The sequence below is a fragment of the Heteronotia binoei genome, chromosome 10 (assembly GCF_032191835.1).
Source record: "Heteronotia binoei isolate CCM8104 ecotype False Entrance Well chromosome 10, APGP_CSIRO_Hbin_v1, whole genome shotgun sequence".
NCBI classification, from domain to species: Eukaryota; Metazoa; Chordata; class Lepidosauria; order Squamata; family Gekkonidae; genus Heteronotia; species Heteronotia binoei.
The window spans coordinates 36,061,962-36,082,401 of NC_083232.1; the positions used below are offsets into that span (position 1 = coordinate 36,061,962).

Sequence of the window (20,440 nt, forward strand, 5' to 3'; positions counted from 1 at the left end):
TTCCAGTGAAAACATCAAGGGTGTGGCAACCGAAACACTAACAAATGTATAATGTGTAAACCATCTGTGGTCCACTTCATTAGATGCACTTGGGGGGGGGGGTCTCCAGTACACAGAACCTTGAGACACAATAAGGATGTCAGTCTTCAAGATGCCACAAAATGCTTGTTAAGGTTGCAAGTCTCCTGGTAAGACCTGAAGACTTCACTAGAATTACAACTGATCTCCAGACAATCGAGATCAGTTCCTGTGGAGAAAATAGCTGCTTTGGAGGATGAATTCCATGGCATTATACCCTATTGGTGTTCCTCCCCTGTCCAACATCCTCTTCAGCTCCACTGCCAAATCTCCAAGAATTTCCCCACCCAAAGTTGGCAACTCTGTTCTTTTGATGCATGGTCTAACAGGGCTAGATCTCTAGAATTTTCTTAGTGGCTGTAACACTCTATTTGTATTCATACCCTTTCACTCTGCAGGAGACTTAAACATGATTAATTTGAAAGCACGGGGCATAAGCTAGACTGCATTCTTCAGTAATGGCTATACTTAAAAGTTCATGGAATGCACTTCTAATAAGTGGTGCCATTACATTTCTGCAATATAATGCAGGAATGTATTCTGCCCTTTCTTTCTTTTTTTAATAACACCTATTCTTTTGCTGTTTTTCATAAGACACAATTAATAAATCAATGAGAACCAAAGCACTGTTGCCACGCAAAGCAACTGAGCAGTAACAAGACTAATTTAAATAATCTTCCTCAGAATAATTATTATTGTAGCTTGCTTCTTTCAAGCTAAAGCCATAATTTATGGGGGCTGCATTTTCAGGATACTGTCTCTAATTTGGCAAGCCATAATTTCCTTCCAGGATCTACAGCTGCTGCTGCCTCCACAAACAAGACAAAGACAATAACCCAGATTCTCTCCAGGTGTAAATCAGCATAACTGAGTTTCATGGTCTTATAACAGCTCATGGCCTGGTCTCATGCTTTCTAGATGGACGCTGTGAAAGGAGGGAAGACATTAGACACTGCGGGCCTTTACTTCATTACTTCCATTGTTGTAAAAGGGCAAATTGAACAAGTTGGCTACTTATCAAGGTTCTTCACAGCTGTACCAGGGCTGAGTGGTTTAACTTGCTTCATCAATATAGCACATTTCCTCACACTGCTTTCCTCAGAGATTCAAGTCCTCCCATCCCTTGCCTCTTACTACAAAAAGTACCCCAGCTCCACCATTCATTTATCCTAGGTACTAACGTCTGTAGAAAAGGACAGGAACAAGTAAAGCAGAGAGAGGGTTGAGCCCATAACAGCTCTGTATAAGAGGGAATGTAAGCAGGTGCAGTTTGTCATGTATTTGTGGAAATTCCATCTTGTACTCAGCTATTTGGAAGGTGGCATGATATAGGCTGATCTCATCAGATCTCAGAAGCTAAGTAGCATCAGTACTTGGAAGGAAGACTTGGCAGAGGAAGGCAATGACAAACCATCTCTACTTTTTGCATGCCTTGAAAGCCCCTTGCTAGGGTCACCATAAGTCAGCTGCAACTTGACAGCACTTTACACCCACCCACATCTGTTTAAAGCTCCCCTCTCTTTTTGGGTATTCTTTGGCTTTTACTAGCATTTGGAGACTTTTCCTTCTATCAAATTGATACATGCTACTTTAGCTTGGTCTGCTTCTACTATACAAAGTAAAGTAGTTCACTGCCCCCAACCTGGCCCTCACATTCTATAGCACTACTTATGATTCTACAATAACACCATGCCCTTTTGGATATTACAACCATGTGTACAGGGAGCCTACCTACCATGCAAAAGGGAATTGTGCAACATGCTGTGATCCCAATAGATATATAAAGAAGGCGACACACATTTTTAATGTACATACAGTGCTTTTTGCAAATATACCAAAGCTGTACACGCAAAGAAAATTCACAGATTGTTCTCCTCACACAAAATGGAAACATTATGTATTGCAAACATCGTGGTAGCACATGCTTCCATTAGGCATGAATGCTGTGTCTGAAAAGGGCTACTAAGCCTTATCTAGGAAATTCAGCATTCTAGATTGAGTGCAGAGGATTAAGCTTTTTAGGACCAGAACAAATTAATACAGGACACAAGCGTGGAAACTTGCCCTGAATTTTATACAACAGAAAATAATTCATACCCAAGAGATTTTGTAATATCAACTGTAATAAAGGAACAGAGTTGGGTGAGATAAGGGAACAAGAACCAGTTGCTATTTGGATTTGGTTTACTATTTCACCAGGCGGAATACTGTTTTCTTGCTTTAATTAAGTTCTGAGAGCCCATAAATAGCATCTGTTATGCATAAGGCACTGGCAGATTATCTAACAAGATCATGAAAAGATGTTTTCCTCCATGAGTGTCGCACAAGCAATCTCAACAATAAATATATAACAAGCGAACTGTATTTGAGGAAAGTAATAATAAAAAGCAAACAATGTTTAAATGCATATGGATGTCAGAGGACATGAGAAAGATTGTTATCATGGGTACAGCACAGACAATAAAGTTATGCATGTTATGTTTTTGGTGCAAAAAAAGCATTTGATCCTACTGAATTGATTTTTTAAAAGACAATTTGTAGAACAATTTACGTTTGATCCCACATTCCCTAAATGGATATGTTTAACATGCAGCTCACCATCTGCCAAGATCATAATATGTGGACAGTTAAGCTTATTCAGCTGTGAACACTGGGTTATGCAAGGACGCCCATAATTCACTTTCTTCCGTTTCTGTGCTGTAACACTTGCCATAGGAGCACCTTTAAGACCAACTTAGTTTTATTCAGAATGTAAACTTTTGTGTGCTCTAAGCACACTTCATCAGACGAGGAATCCGGTACAGTGAGCAGAGTCACACATAGCTGGTAGGCAGTGGCTCAGAATGCAAAATGGTACAAATTTAAGATCCAATAATTTGTACCATTTTGCATTCTGAGCCACTGCCTACCAGCTATCCATGGCTCTGCTCATTGTACCGGATTTCTCGTCTGATGAAATGTGCTTAGAGCACATGAAAGCTTATGTTCTGAATAAACCTAAATAGGTCTTAAAGGTGCAACTTGACTCCTATTTTGTTTACTACTTCAGACCAACATGGCTGCCCACTGGGAACTTGCCACAGCTGCTAGAGATGTACCAAAAGTGTTGATGCAAGATAATGAATATAAATTGGCTTCCTATGTTTAATATAAAAAATGTAAGAGTTAATAGCTTGATGGATTGGGGGGTTTCCAGTGGCCAAACAGGACATTCAGAGTCATTACAAATAGGAAAGATGGGACAAGGGAAATACTGAAACCCCCTCTCCATGCACACCAACTGAATCAGGCACTACATACATGACAATTGAGAAGAATCCAAAACATGTCTGTCATACGTGACACAGAGCGAGGACCATGGACCCAACCTGGGAGTTGCCATTTTGACATACTTCAGTTCTAACTCAATGGTAAGTTTCAGAGTATGGTACTGTGTGACTGCTACTGCACCCCTTGGCCCCTGGCCAACATGGTCCCGCATGCTTGTCCCACATGTTTTTTAACATCCATGTGAAACAAAGAGAGGTAAAACTAGAGATCTGGGATGCGTTGCCACCAATATGCAAATGACACTCAGTTGTATAACACTTCCAGCAGATCTCAGGGAGGCTGTGGAAATCATGAGACAGTTTTGGGATGGATGAGGTCTAACAAGCTGAAAGTTAATCCAAAGGTGCTACTGGTAGGTGGAAGATCCGACCTAGAAACAGGGATATGTCCTGTTCTGGATGTGGTTACACTCCCTCTAAGGGAGAAGAGTTGTAGTTTGGGAATATAAAAGCAAAACAAGCCACTAAATATGAGTCAGGGCATAAAAACAGCACAAACCAACCCTCTCAACACTCTTAAAATATCTATAGAAGCAGTCTATGAAACAGCTAAAAAGATAAAAGCCCTTTGTTAAAAGAAACATTTAAGCCTAGTGCCTAAAAGTCAACATGGAAACTATACCTATTACCAATTGTATACATTTACTTGATTAACTGTACGCAATTTAGGGCTGTCTCTCCCTCTCTCTCTCCTTAAAACTGAACACAATGTATTTAAAGAAAATAAATGCATTCTCTTAGTGCTGAGGTCAGGTTGTGTAATATACTGGATGCCTGTACTACACACAAATGTCTGCACTGCAAATAAACCATCAATCTGTTACCTTTACAACAGATGCAGTCTGCAAGTGCGCTCTTTTAATTCAGTTCCCTAATGAATTCCGCATTAACAATGTGGGAAACGTGAAAATGAAATGGGCTGTGATTCCAGGCGCTGCTGCTAAAACACAGATGAGCCATTCACTCTCATCACCTTGTGACAAACACCAAGCTTATGCAACTGAACAATAATTCAACATGAAAAACAGATCATGTTTCAAAATGATCTTCAAGCTAAACAAAGCAAACAGGTGTTCTGTAATGAAGTTTTTCTATCACCTTGATGCAAGAATTTTATTATTTTCATCTATTCTTGTATGTGTTATCACATACAGCGTGATTTGCCCTTCAGCTGATGTCGCAATGCATGCTGGGACAGTAACTAGTATTTGAAGGAAAGATGTCAGAATAGGAAGAGGCACTCCAGTCAGGATTTGTCAAATGAACCAGGATTGAATAACCATCCGGAAAATGGAATCCTGGTTGCACAAACGAAATACTATTAAAATAAGCCACAGCTCTGTGTTATTGCTGAACAGAACCTATGATTAGGGAGGGGCATAAGCCACATTTTTGTGGTTCAGTTTATGGTTGACCTACTAACTGAACCACAAACTAATATGCCAGTTCACAAACTGAACTGCTTAGTATCAGTTCATGAGTCCTTTAAAGTTTAAACCCCTGCTTTCTCCTTTTTGTGTTTTTTTGTGGGAAGTAGAAAGCTGGGGTTTCCAAACAGCTAACAGGAGTCTTCTGTTTTAAACCCCTATTTTCTGCTCTTCAAGAACCACCATGTACTGCATCAAAATCCGTGGAAGTCCATGGCAGTTCTTCAGTTCACAAACATTGCTCACAAACTACAAACTGGCCAAAATTTGTGATGAACTTTAAGTCATCAGCCAGTTCATTCCCATCCCTACCTATAACTGCAGGCAAACGTTAGGGATACTGGGTTCCATTCAAATCCTATAGCTGTTTTAGTCTGGAGCCTGATTTTGAGACTTGAGGCTCATGCAGCAGGATCCTTTAGCCAATAGTTAATTAAACAGGCCACAGGATTCTGTGTTCCTTCCTTACTGAATGCAAATTCCTTTTGATCTTCTTTTTGTCAAAAGCTTTAACATTTTTCTCAGAAACACATTATATTGTTTTAGGTTGTTCTACAACAGCTATGAAAAGACAGATACTTTTTAGGTATCCATCCTTCATCTAAAGTGTCATCATCAAGCGCTGATGAACACATAGTGGTACCATTCCTTTCACCATAGCTACCTCATCCTAGCCCTGACCTGTACGGTGCAGGCTGCACCAATCTCATCAGATCACAGAAGCTTCAGCAAGGTTGGCCTTGGTTAGTATTAGGATGGGATATCACTAAGGAAGCCCAGGGCTGTTATGCAGAGGCAGCAATTGGCAACCTTCCTCTGAACATCTCTTGCCTTGAAAATCCTACCGGGTCAGCTGCAATTTCACGGTGCTTTCCATCTCCCTCCACATCTCCCCCAGTTCCTCCTCTCTCCGACACAACTTAGGAACCGAATGCAAGTTTGAGTCTAGTTAACCCTTTAGGATCAAATTCTGGTTAACAACTGTCCAAGCATACCCCCAACCTATACTATAGACTGACAAGAGAAAGGCAGGAAAAATTAGCATTCAAGAAGGCTGAGGGAAGACTATCATAGTCTGCATATATTTAAGGAACAGGCAATGTTATATCCACACTTCCCTCAAATGGGTCAAACAGGTTCCAGACCACAGTACAGCCCATTAGAACATGGCAGCAAATTGGAGCTGCATGAGATTAATGGCAGCAAATTGGAGCTGCATGAGATTCAAAAAGTAAAATTTGGAAAACCTATGCCAATAAAATAAAAATTTTGAAATTGAAATAAAAACTAAAGCACATACCTATCTCTGAGAAATGACTGATATCCAGATCAATCATACAAACTTTAATTTTAAATCCCACCATTCTAGCTGAGTCAGAAATGTCTGGGTATTTTTAAAAAATGAAATCTAGTCACTATTTTTAAAATGAAATCTAGTCATCTGCGGTATAGCAGAATTCCAAGTTCCATGTGTCAACTTGTCCATTCAAGTTACACATGGCTACAGAATCATAAATAAAACAAACTGTATATCCTCAGCTATAAATTTTATAGCAGATTATAAATCAAAGGTGAGAATAGCATACTACTGATATGTGAAATCAGCAGACCAAATCCTGTACTGAGTAATGATCAATTGTAACTAAGGCTATAAACAGTAATTAGCAGAGATTACATTGCAATGGAATACTTGGAAACAGGGAAGCAGATGTCTGGGCATCTCTATAAGTGTACAGCACATAATTTCATTAGCATCCAAGCTAGGTTGCTGAATGCTAAGCAGAGCCAAGGTACATATTTAAAATAAAGTTACACATACAGCTGAATGAGCAATGGAAAGCAAAAAGGGCAAAGCATTATGAATGTTTATTATGTCACTCAGCTCATGCCTCTAAAAGAGACAATCCCTCCACACCAGTCTCAACCCTTATGTCCTGCAACATAATTAACCTGATAGGAAATCAAACCAATTTCTATTGGTAGGTAGATTTTTTCCCTACAAAATCACACATTTTGCGAAAACAATGTATAAGCTAATTAGAGAGCAATATTAAGTACATCCAGAAGCCACACTCCAGCTATCTAGATTCACTCCTCTAAAGTCAATTTGAAAGGAATTTTGTACTACAAAATGTAAGTCAAAGTACAGTAAAAGACTGACATGGAAAACTGTTTTCAAATGGCAAGAAAACAGAGATGTTTTACATAAACAGCAAAAAAATAAAAAGTGAGACAGCAACAGTTGTCAATCCCCAGGTGGGGGCAGGGGATCCCCTGGTTTGGAGGCCCTCCCCTCACTTCAGGGTCATTAGATAGTGAGGGGAGAGAAATGTCTACTGGGCACTCCATTATTCCCTATGGAGACTGATTCCCATAGGATATACTGTAGAATTTATTTATTTATTTATTTATTTATATTATTTATATTTGGACTTATATCCCGCCCTTCTCACCGAAGTGTCTCAGGGCGGCTTACAACAATCTGTGGGTATCGGGCTTGAGGGGGGCTATTTTTTGAGGCAGAGGCACCAAATTTGCAGCATAGCATCTGGTGCCTCTCCTCAAAACACCCTCCAAGTTTCAAAAAGATTGGACCAGGGGGTCCAGTTCTATGAGCCCCAATAGAAGGTGCCCCTATCCTTCATTATTTCCAATGGAAGGAAGGTATTTAAAAGGTATACAGTCCCTTTAAATGTGGTAGTCAGAACTCCCTTTGGAGTTCAATTATACTTGTCACAACCTTGTTCCTGATGCTTCCCCCAATGTCTCCTGGCTCCACCCCCAAAGTCCCCAGATATTTCTTGAATTGGACCTGGCTACCCTAGACAGCTCATGATACAAAGCTAAATGCATGGCCTACTGAAGCAAAATTCTTAATGCTACCATGGTACCTGGGCTGCTATTGATTACAGCCATTCAAAAGATAGGCAGCAGACAAAACCCACCTTTTACCCAAGTCTACCTGTCTAGAAAACAAAGCTGTTTCTAAGAATACCGAATTTAGTCTCTGTTCTGGGCTGCATATTGGGTTCACTGGCATACTTCTGTGGATGGAAGGATTTTTGGCCACAGAGACCGATGTTCTCCCTCCCCCCTCCTTCTGTCACCCCAAACAACCTCTAAAGTGCTATACCAAGAGCTTCCCTGTTCCTCAAGAACAACAGTGGGTATTTTGGAGAGCACCAGAAGAGAGGGAGAAAAAAATCACTCTGGGCAGAAATCCTTTCATCACATAAATATATATGATTGGATCCAAGCCTACATGCCCAGTTTGGAATTAAAAATCCAACTTCAGTCAACAGATCTTATAAAACCAGCTCAGACAAATAAGGTAAGTTCTATAAATAAAAGAAGTAGAATGTCTGCAATTTCTGAATATTTTCCTCCTTTGGCTACTTTTAACAAGAAGTTTCCAAACTCCACGCATTCTTAAGCCCAAATGATGATTGCAAGAAGTGAAATATCTTTAGCAGAGACATGAACATCGGCGAGTTATTAAAATCTGTGTGGTGGTTTCATAAGCAGTTATTCTGCTTGGTCTTAAAAATAGCACTTTTAAAAACAGCTGCTATTGTAGCACATGTAATTACAACACATAAAATTCTGGCATACTCTTGCGATAGAAAATGTTTGCCTAATTTTTTGAACAAAAGCACATTACAGAACTGGAATATTCTTGAGTTTTTCTTTTCTGGAAACATGTCAGCAATTCCTAAATCTTCGTTCAAAACAACTGGGAAGCATAATTCACTGAACGACTTTCCAAACATTGCAGCTAATTTAATTTGCTCGGTGTTTACTCTAACTAATGCAAACTAGGCTTGGGGATAGCTTTCAGTGACCCAACATCCTGGACCAACTTCCGTGCATTTTCATTCTATGCAGAGGACATGGCAACAACATCTGTGCTAAGCATAATTTCTTATGTGACTTTTAATATGAAATTGAAAAAACTGAGAAGCTGGATGATCAAGACCACAAAAGGAAACAGCATCAGAGAATAAGGAAAACAATCAGTCTCCAAAAACAGTAGCTGAGGCAACAGATCTGCCCTCTAGTGGACATGCACCAGATCCATGCACTCCAAACCCAGATTATTGTTGCATTTCTTCACTGCTTTTGATTGGGAAGATTCACAGTTAAATCCACAACAGATAAATTCAATCTCAAAAATATAAAAGGAACAAGGTTTGAAAAATGGACTGAGAAGCTATACCAAAGCACAACCATGTCATGGGCGGTCTACATATCATGACCAGTCTACATGTTGCAGTCACAGTCAGGGGTGTCAAATATGCAGTCCGGGGCCCCCGGAGGGCTATCAGGCCCCCAAGCAACTAGCTGTCATCGGCTTCCTTCTCCCTATATCTTGCTTCCTTCTGCATAACAGTTTGCTTTGCAAGGCTTGCTCAATTGCACAGGAGCTATAGAGCAAAACCTCTATTTTCTCCACTGTCTGAGGCTCCTCCCTTGGGAAGGAAGGGGGGGAAAACTACTGAGCCAAGGTTCTCTTCCTTCTGTTGGCTGAGGCTCTTCTCCCCCCTCAGTCCCTTGGGGAAGGAAAGTAAGAGCCAGAGCTTCCTTTGCCCAGTTCCCTGGATTCCATGGGAGAAATACAAAGGAAGCACCTTTAAGACCAACAAGTATGTTTTCACACGATCTGCTCCAAGCCCACCACATAATCCCCACAAAATGCAAAAAGCAAATTTATAAGGGCAAACATGTACTTGAAAAGTTGCTGATGTGATCTTCAGTGGAGTTAAAGTGCTGCTTTCCCTTCAGATCTGTTCATGGGGAACAGGAACTAGCAGATCTTAAGGACAGTCCAACTCAGATAGGTCCACTTAATCCAACAGTTTCAGTTGGACATAACCACACATGATTTTGGGCTGGATTCAGGCTTTTGCGTGTTAAATACATAGTACTTCCTTTCATTTAAATTACCATTCAGATGGATGCATGTTGCCCATGGAGTAACTTTAATCTTTTCCACTGTCAATGCACTTTTCACTATATCTCTTCTTCCCATATCTCTGCATCCCTCGGCTTGACAGCTTGTGTGGCAGAGTGATTACAGTGTCAGACTAGGGTCTGGGATACAAAAATTTGAATCCCCACTGTTACAGAATCTCCACTGTGACCTTGGGCCAGTCTACTTCACAGGGCTGCTGGGAGTATAAAATGAGGAAAGAATTACGTAAACTGCTTTTGGTCCCTACTGGGGAGAAAGAAGGGATACAAATGAAATAAACAATAAATGGAGGTACCTTACTTTTGTGATGTCAGTCACCAGAAGGTGATATTAATTTCTTAGGAAGCAGAAAACATTAAAACTTCAGCTTTCTTTACCCTTCCCAACCTACAACCATGACCCATTCTGTTGCTGCTCCCTGGATTCTGATATTGTTATACTTGAGAATTTTGCAAAAATTTAAGAGCAGCACACCCAATGGTTTGAGCATACTCCCAGTAGTGTCCTGGATCCCTTCCAGTCTGGCTTCCGCCCTGCCGATGGGACGGAGACGGTGTTGGTCACCTTGGTGGATGATCTCTGGAGGCGTCTGGATCGAGGTGGTTCGGTGCTGCTGATCCTTCTTGGTCTGTCAGCAATATTTGATACGGTTGACCATGAAGTGTTGGCCCATCACCTTGCCGACGCAGGGATACGGGGGCTGGCCCTACAATGGCTGGTCTCCTTGCTCCAAGGTTGGGGACATAGGGTGGCGCTTGGGGGTGAACTATCCCAGCGGCACCCATTACAATTTGGTGTGCCACAGGGAGCAATTCTCTCCCCAATGTTATTCAACATCTACATGTGCCCCCTTGCCCAGATCATCCGGAGGTATGGGCTGGGGTGTCATCAATATGCAGATGAAACCCAGCTCTATCTGCAGATGGATGGCCACACAGATTCGGCCCCATAGGAATTGGGTAGGGCATTGGAAGCTGTGGCTGGTTGGTTGCAACAGAGCCAGCTGAAACTGAATCCATCGAAGACGGAGGTGCTGTGCCTAGGTTATACGGGACTGGGAGCAGAGATCAGGCTCCCATCCTTTGATGAGGCTCCATTGACACCTACATCAAGGGTGAAGAGCTTGGGGGTATTTCTGGATGCCTCTCTAACCATGGAGGCCCAGGTTACCACCACTGCCAGATCAGCCTTTTTCCATCTGAGGCGGGTCAGACAGTTGGTCCCGTATCTCAACTCCCACAACATGGCCACAGTAACCCATGCAATGGTCACTTCCAGGCTAGATTATTGTAACTTTCTCTACGTGGGGCTGCCCTTGACCCTCCTCCAGAAACTCCAGCTGGTGCAGAACGCTGCTGTACAGATGTTGACTTTGTCGCCTATATGGGCACGGATCCATCCTGTGCTGCGTGAACTGCACTGGCTATCCATTGAGTACCGGATCTGGGTCAAGGTGTTGGTACTTACCTTTAAAGCCCTATACGGCCAGGGACCAGTATACCTTCAGGACCGCCTCTCCCTGTATGAGCCCCATAGATCCTTACAATCAGCAAACCAGCAACTTTTGGTAATACCTGGCCCCAGAGATGTCCATCTGGCCTTGATGAGGGCCAGGGCCTTTCCAGCCTTGGCCCCTGCCTGGTGGAATGAGCTCCCCCTGGAGATCCGGGCCCTGTGGAATCTGCTTCAATTCCACAGGGCCTGTAAAACAGAGCTCTTTTGCCAGGCTTTCAGCTGAGGCAGTGGGCATCACTTTATTGACCCCCCCCCTCATTCCATCCCAGCGCTACAAGATCTGCTGACCTGGACAATAGGTCACATCTGGAAGGCAGAATCTGCCATTTTAGTCTGTCTAATTTTGGATTTTATATATTTTAAACTGGTTTTTTACGGTTTTTACTGTTGACTGTTTTTATGATGTAACCCGCCCTGAGCCTGTTCTGCAGGTAGGGTGGGCTAAAAATCGAATAAAATAAAATAAATAATAAACTGAAGCCAGGGTTCTGGCAACTTAACGTTCAGGATTCTGTGATGTCAATTACTGGAGATTGGTAATATGAAGTCAGATTCCATCCCTTCACACCATCCAATTTCTATTATATTTTTCCCTGTCAGACTGACAGCACTGCGATTTTTAATCAAAATCGATATCTGTGTGCTTTGATACCACATTGCTAACCACACTCATAGCAAGTACCCTTCAATGATACCTGTGTTGGTGTGAAGACTAGTCTCAGGGTTCATAACTAAAACAGATTGGTTATACTTTTACCCACTAATTAATGGAATTATGCATATCCCTAACTCTATGCTGGACTGAAACTGGCATTGAATATCAAACATTCTGTTGAGTCAAGTCATTGATGTTATCTTGCCTACGACAGTCTACATTGATCAGCAACATCTGCCCAGGCCTTTAGGCAGAGATATTTCCCAACCCTATTTTTGAGATCCTTTTAACCAGAGGTGACAGATGGAACATGGGACTTTCTGCATACAAAAATATGCTCTAGGACTGAGATATGGTCTGTTCCATTAATTTGAACACAAACATATCCAAATAAACAAGCATGCTACAATTTTCAGATTATATTTTACAATACAATTACCTCATGGTATTATCACCCTGGACTCTTTGCTCAAGATGAACTCATTTTTTAAAACTTTGTTGCTACCACAAATCTCTGCTTCACAGGTGTTATATAATCATAGCGTTATGTTTTGCAGCTATGTACTAGATCAATAGTTATTTAAAAATAACTCTAAAAAACTACAAAAATCTACTAAACAAAATAAATTTTAAAAACTCCAAGAGATGTAACAAGGATACAATCCCATTCTATTGCAACAAATAAAATATTTGCTATTGACTTCTGTGGCAAACTGAACCTAGCCCCCCTCCCCCAAGCTAGAAAAGGCTTAAATATTGTTGTAACCTATTAAGGCCTGCAGCATGAAGAAATCAATCAACGCTTTAATGAATAAAATGTCATCTATTTTACCAAGACAGTATGTGCCACTGCAGTGCCAGGCATTATTAAGCTTAATAAGATTTGTAAGGTCTAAATGGCCACATCAGATGCAGCATACATGTACTGTCTTATCAGCTATCGCTGGTCACCCAGCTCTATCTGTTTATAAAACTTTTGGAAGTTATGGCAGTGAGGGGAAGCAAGTGCAACAGCTTATCATCTGAAGACAACTACAGCCTCACTTGGCAAAGTAATTATGATACGCAATGCAGGTCCTCCAGATATTGCCACTAGCTTCATCTCTCATTCTCTCTGTTGGTTTTTTATCCCACCCACCTTCCAAGGAGCTCAGGACAGCACAAGACAGCAGTCAAAGCATTCTACTCAGAATTGCCTCATTTTATTCAAGAGGTTGGATCCTATGACCCTGTCCAATAGAGAAAGGCTTCTTTCAACAATGAAAGATGTTTCTCCATAAAAAAAAGTCATTTCCCTCTGAGGAATTCACACTTTGTCTCTACTGAGGGAAGACTTAGGAGAGAAGAGTCATAGGATCCACCCAATTTATTTACTCCATTCCTTTATACACTGTCTATTGCCTCTGAGTAGTTCAAGTGGCTTCTTCCATTTTATATTCGTGACCTGGACTTCTTTTGCAGCAGGAACTCCTTTGCATACTAGGCTACACCCCCCTGATGTAGCCAATCCTCCAAGAGCTTACAGGGCTCTTCTTACAGAGCCTACTGTAAGCTCTTGGAGGATTGGCTATATTGTGGGGGGGAGTTATAGCCTAATATGCAAAGGATTTGTGCTACCAAAAAAAGCCCTGCTCACAACAACCCTGTGAGGTAAGTTAGGCTGAGAGTTAGTGACAGACCCAAGGTCAGCCAACAAGCTTCAGTGGTAGAGTGTGTGTGTGTGGGGGGGGGGGTTCAAGCCTGGGTGCCCCAGATACTGACTAGTACAACCCTCTAACCACTATATCACAATGTTACTAGGATTGCAACTATAGTTTCCTGCTCCTCAATTTACCTCATATGGTTAATGAGAAGATAGTTTGAGATGAAAGTAAGAATGTGAAGTGCGAGAGTGCCCCAAAATGAATTTCATGACAGAAGTGATCTCTCCACTTCTGTAGTGACACAGTAACTGTTCCAACTTACCTACTGTGTCACCACACAGAAACCTAGTAGGCTAACCCATCATTTAACAATTACTAAACTGCATTTGTAGACGCTCTTCTTTCCATGTCCCAAGCCTTACAGACATGTCTGAGACAGTCTTGCCTTCTCGTGTGGTCTAGGAGAGCACCACAGCGATTTTTTTCATTTCCCTCTACATGATCAGTCCCCTCACTTAATAAGTCTTCTGCACAAGCCAAAATGAATGTCATGTCGCGCCTTAGCTCACAGGAGGAAGCCTGAGGTTAATTCATTAAAAGCTGTGGAAACTGACATCAGCAGAACTATCTGTTTTCCATCAAGGCTACAATCAGTGTTCCATAAACGAGAAAGACAGCAGTTTCCATGATCATATCCCACAATTCAGCACTGATTTAAACGTGATGCCAGGCCAGAAAACTCACCCATGTACTTGTTTCAACCAGGTGGTCTGGTCTTTGCATGCAACGTTAATGTTACAGATAACTGGTCTGAGGTCCTCCAATGAGTTTTATGGCAAAGGCGTGTGTGAAGCTGCATCTCCCCTGTCAGCATCCAGCATCCCACCCACTACATCATGCTGGCTGTCTTCACTCATCTTCTTTCTCTTCAAGCAGCATACATTGAGGATATGAGCCAACATTGCATGGATAGTGCCTGAGACCTGGTTTCAATTATTGCCAGAGGCACAATCTTCCTGCTTACCCAGCATCATATTCAAAAACAGGGCTACGTTTACAAAACAGGTACACCAGCAGCTACAGAATGTGACATGATGCTGCATCACTAAGATGGCAATGTGAAAGCTGCAGACTGAAGTGCTAATCTCTAACTTTTCCAAATGAGACCTTCTATCCACTCCCCAGCTAACTTTGCCAAATGCTGCCTTTAAAAAGTACATCAATCCAGCAGAAAGAAGTGAGCCTGCCCTGCCTTAAGAATGATCCACAGATGCTTCACATCACTACTCACCAGAGTTTCTGTTTGAGACTGAAATTCCATAACAATTGCAGAAAATTTTGCAGGCAAGTGTGCAAATTCCTTACAACTGAGTCACAGTACAAGCGGTTTCATAGCATAGGCTGTTACACAGCACAGGATTGCACTGTTAGCTGCACTCTCTGTACCTGCAGGTGTTCTTGTGGCCAAGGCCCTCATTTTCCAGAGAAGCCAGCCACTGCAGTTCCTACTCAATGATTATAAATGCTCAGCCTCAATCACTATACTCAAAATCCCAGGAAGTGCCAGGCACCAGGATGCATAAGCAGATACATTTTCAGCTGGCTTCTCAATACACACTGCTCAAAGGGAAAGAAGTGTGAACAAAAGACAGGCAGTGTGATGTAGTGGGCGGGATGCTAGATGCTGGTGGGGGAGAACCAACTGACCCTCCCCAACCATAAAACTCAAAATTGTATTTCAGCTCAGCCTATCACACAGGGTTGCTGCAAGAATAGAAATGGAAGAATTGTGAACTGTGTATGCTACCCTGAATACCTGGGAGAAAGGGCAGAGTAAAAATGCATTTTAAAAGCTGTATCACTGAGACCAGGAAGATAGTATATCAAGGAGGACCAGAGCATTATAGCTGCTACTGCTGAACTAGAATCCAGAATACCCAGGCTCAAATCTCTACTTTGCCCTAAAAGCACGCTGGGTGATCTTGGGTGAGTCAACCTTCCTCAGCCGGAGCTACCTCACGGGGTCATCACTGCAAATGGACAAGAAGAGAATGATGCTGTAATCTGCTTTGACTCCCAAGGGGGAGGGGACAAAGGTTGTGTAACTACTATATAAATGAAATGGGTTCAAATCCCAAACAAAATGGGCATAAAGATAAGGAAATTCTTAAAGGCCTTAAGCATAAAGCAGACCACAAATCTGTCTATAATATCAAATTCAGAATGATGAATCAAGCCCCCACTGTAAAAGACAGTATCCTATTACCTGAGCAATGCCTCAGACATTTCTATCATCTAATTGAAAATTTCTAAGAATATTCTCCAATTTCCCTAGGCACTTTATTTCATTGCTCTCATTTCTCCAATACATTTAATTTATCCAATTTTATTAGGAGCTCAGAGTAGCACCTGTGCACTCCATCCATTCTCTGGCTTTTCAGCAAGAAGTTATCTTCTGGCAAATATTAGCTTGAGGAAGGCATGTTTGCAGGATGAGCAAACAGAAGAACTTCTTTAGGGCAACTTGCTTGAAGCTGCATACAAAACAACACTTGAGGGGAAATTAATTTCTGTCTCCCTTTAGCTGTTTCTTGTAGACTCCCTTTGCTTATGGATATACTACATTAGTGTGAATTGTGGAAATAAACCATACGTAACAAAATGAGCATTGGAGCCAATGGTCTAGGACAGGGGTGGCCAAACTGTGGCTCGAGAACCACATGTGGCTCTTTCATACATATTTGTGGCTCTCGAAGCCCCCACTTCCTCATTGGCTGGCTTGGAGAAGGCATTTGTTGGTGGCTTGGAAAATGCATTTAAAGTTGCTTTCTTTCCACCTCTCCCTCCATCTATCTTCCTTCCTTCCATTTCGTGGCTCTCAAGCATCTGACACTCATGTCTTGCGGCTCTCGAACATCTGATGTTTATTCTATATGGCTCTTAACTTAAGGAAGTTTGGCCACCCCTGGTCTAGGAAGAGCATAACTCTGCTTTGGATTGCACTGTAAGACCCTTAAATATTATTCATATGAAGCCCATACTGCTTAGCATGTAACATTTCTGTAGATGAGAACAGAGCAATTCAAGTACATAGCTGCAGATATTAACAGATAGGAATTAAGTTGCAGTATTGTAGGACCCCATGCCATTGGCCAACAGAAGGTAATGCACCTGTTCGTTCTCCACAATGATGCATATCATCACCTGTTAACGATGCCCTTCCTGGTCTCTAAAATGGACAAAAAGTCTCTCTGCAAGAGAATCCAGAAATATCAGAAAATTCAGGAAATTACAATTCTTCATCCAAATGTTAAAAAATTTCAAGTGCAAAAATGCTGATCTAAAATTTATCAGCAAATTAATTTGCTTCTTAAATAAGAACAGGGATTTCCCTCCCCATTCCCTGAATTAAATTAGAACACCACAGCTAGGAAGACTGCATTACCATCATATACAACAGTTGTAAATGATTATAATTCTCCCTCTTACACAAAGGTGAACTTTGCATAGAAGCAGCACAGCCATGCTGCACCGCTTGTATTTCATGGCCTTTTAACCCCACCATCTATGCATATGTCTGCCAAACGATGGTAATGCTTCATGAATCAGAGAAAGTGGGCTCTCATCCCTAAAAAGTTATGCCACAATGGATTTGCTAGCCTTTAAGATGCCGCAAGTATCTTTGTTTTTGTGACAACAGACCAACATGGAAGACGCCATGGGGGAAGCGTGATATCCTACAGAGCACATTCCACCCCAAGTCTCAAGACAGATCACCCCCTTTGATCCCATCTGCCCAAGACTGTTCCGCACTCCACCCCCCTCTCAGCAGCAGGAAATGAAAGGGCTGGGAGCAATATTACTGTCTTAGAAAGGAATTTGAAACCTTTTGTCATTCATTTAGAAAAAGAACTACATATTGACTCCACACAGTAAAATTCTTGTTTGCACTTAGTCAAAAGAGGGGTGGGTGGGTTGTAGCTGTGTTGTGAATAGAGTATTATCTTTTCCTCAAAAGAGCAAAAAAAAGAAAAAAAAAGAATAACACCTAAATAAAACAGCCAGACATAGAGAGAAGTAAGGAGCAAGGATCTCACTACAGTTCATTATCTTGCATCCCCAGCCCAGGTGAGAGATAGCCTCTGTTTCCAGGGAGGCAGTGATGTCAAAAGTGTGTGTAGGGGGGAGATATCATGACTGGTGCACACATTTTAACTTTCATACTCTAGATCTTGTAGAAATAAGGCTGACAGCTTTAAACACAAACAAACCCAAAGCTCCTGTACTGTTAGGAAGCAAGCAGAAATGTAGCCTTTGAGGGGTTCCCAGCATACAGATGGGAAAAAAATTCACCTGCTGGAACTTCTCCTTGCCATACTGTTACTAAAGGTACAGGAGCCTTGCCAGAAAACAAATGCATAACCTAAAACATAAAGGACAAACTGTTCTACATTCTTTTGGCTGATTTGGAGATGAGGATGCCATTGAAATAGAGCAAGCATGGGAAGAAAGCTACCTGCAGCCCTAGACCTCCTTCTGCCCAAAGTGTTGTCTTCTATTTAACTGTGGGAGAAGTTCTGTCTTGGATTCCTCATTCCTATTTCTTTCTCCATGGAAGGCCAACAGTTTGGCTATTACTGTGTCATTGAGAGCTTCAGACATTCAACAGGTGATTACCTTCTATCTCACTGCAGCTTTGTGGCAGACACTCCAGCCCAATCACTACTAAGCATAGGAAACACTCGCAAAACAGAAGTTGGGAAGAACCTGACAAAGTTGTCTAAAGGGAAGCCTCCACTGAATCAGAACCATAGAAAAGTCTCTCCTCATGGTTTATGGGCATGATTCTCAATATATTAATCCACACACTACTGTGAAATGAAACCTCATCCTTCAGACAACAATATGTTGGAAACAGAGAAGGCAAGGGGAAGGCACGGTATCAGAAGTGCTTTCACCATTCAACTAGCTGTTCAGTGAAGGTTTAAGGACACCATAATATTAGTAAGCTTCAGCAATTACACTATTGCTCAGAAACTTTTCTTGGCTCCTTCAAAAGATGAGATCTTCCATTTCTCATCCAAAAAATATGTTACTTGAAATATATATGAGGTAAGGAATCAGAAAAATCCAACACCCATCTCCCTTCCAAATGTAAACTCAAATGTATTTAAACAGTAGATTCTCCCACCAGTGGAAACACGAAAATGCAGACATGTCCCCATGAAAGCCATTTTGTGATGGTGTCCACTACCCTTTCGGAAAACCCCATGAGTGTCTGCAGCCTCAGAAATGCTGGATTTCTCCCAGGGATACCGCCCTGCTGGGCTTGTTGGAAAGGGCATGATGAGGTCAGCTATTAATCAGGGTTTTAATTTGAAAAGTGAAAAGTGTCATATTCCAACCATTTCTGGAATTTCTCAAGTCGGCCCTGGAATCACTTCTCTATAACTTCAATCACATCTGTGGAAGGGGGGGGGAGGAATTCTCCACAGGCTCAGAGGACTAAAGCCATCCACTGATTCGGACTCCTCCCGTTACAAACATACTACATAACTCATGTAGAGCTCTATAATCCAGATTTTCATTGGCTCCAAGGGGAAGCATCTTCCCATCATGGGAGGACACAGGGAGCAGGCTTGCCCCTCTTCCCACCAGCATCTCCTGCCAGACCGCCCCTGCTCCTTACCCTGCATTTGTTTCGGCTTAAAGGCTGCGATGAGCTGCCACCGGTCAGCAAAACACTGCAAAAGTAAAAGCACGCCGGCCGCCAAGTCGACACCCCGGAATCTCGCCATGGCGCCTCCTGAGCTCCCCTTTCTGGTTCTCGCGCGTCGCCTCTGCACGCGGCTTCGGGGCGCAGGACACTCGCGAGCCCCTCTCCCTCCCTCCCTCCCTCCCTCCCCCTAAATCCTGGGTGGAGGAAAGTCACTTTTTATTCCGATCCGATTTCATTGAAAGAAAGGGAGAGGCGCCACTCCCGGTTGTGTTCTTTTTCCAGTCCGCGCGGCCAAAAAGGCGATCTTAGTCCAACAGCATAACAACCGGAACGGCGGTGCGTGTGAATTCGGCAGGAGACGCCAAAGTCTTCCAAAGTGCAAAGGAGCGAACTGGAAGAGCCCGCGCGAGCAGACTTCTCACGTTGTTTGCGTGGGGAGCGGAGGGGCTGCAAGGTTGGCGCCGAGTCTTTCCTTCCCAGCGAAGTGGAAACCCCCCACCCTGGCGCGTGGCCCCACCGGCGGCGGGCGGCAGCAGCACAGGCGCGGTCTCCCCCTCCACACAGTGGAGGCAGCAGCGGGTCCCTGCGGTGCGATCCGGCGGAGAAATGCAACGGGCAGGTCTGACGAGCTCCGAGACAAAACAAGCCCTTTCTTCCCGGGCGAGGGATGGGATGGCTGAGGGTGGGGGGGAGGGGCTCTTGGCCTCGCCCCCGACCCGCTCCCGGGTCTCCAGACTGCCTCCGCGCGACGCCTCAACGCGGGTCGTCGCTGAATCTTCCAACCCCCCACGTGGGTCACGATTAGGAACAAAGCGCTAGGAAGGAGGGAGGGAGGCAGGCAGGGGAAAAGCCGCCCGCACGCGCTCAGAGCCGGGACTTGCGAACCATCCCGGGCTGCTCTGTCGCCACGACAGGAGGGAGAGGACGAAGCCGCGCGCTGGAAGGCAGGCGAAAGAGTTTGCTGTTGCTGAGGGCGAGAGCCCGGCGCTTCCTCTCACTTGGGCGCTGGGAGGCAGAGCCCTACGCGGGCTTCGCTGGAGACAGAGCCGCCGCCCCCCTCTCCTTCTCCCACCTTCCTCGGCCGGAAGCGGGCTGCCCCGAC

The 20,440-nt window shown here is 43.1% G+C and overlaps 1 protein-coding gene across 1 annotated transcript in view; it reads right to left on the reverse strand.

Annotated features, from left to right (window-relative positions):
* The window catches only part of PLXDC2 (plexin domain containing 2), a 346,041-nt gene extending 326,278 nt beyond the window's left edge, over positions 1–19,763 (reverse strand). The window contains exon 1 of the mRNA XM_060248395.1: positions 19,309–19,763. Coding sequence (XP_060104378.1) covers positions 19,309–19,417 — 109 coding nt within the window. The 5' untranslated portion in view covers positions 19,418–19,763. The remainder of the gene's footprint in view (positions 1–19,308) is intronic.
* Positions 19,764–20,440: the final 677 nt, after the last annotated feature.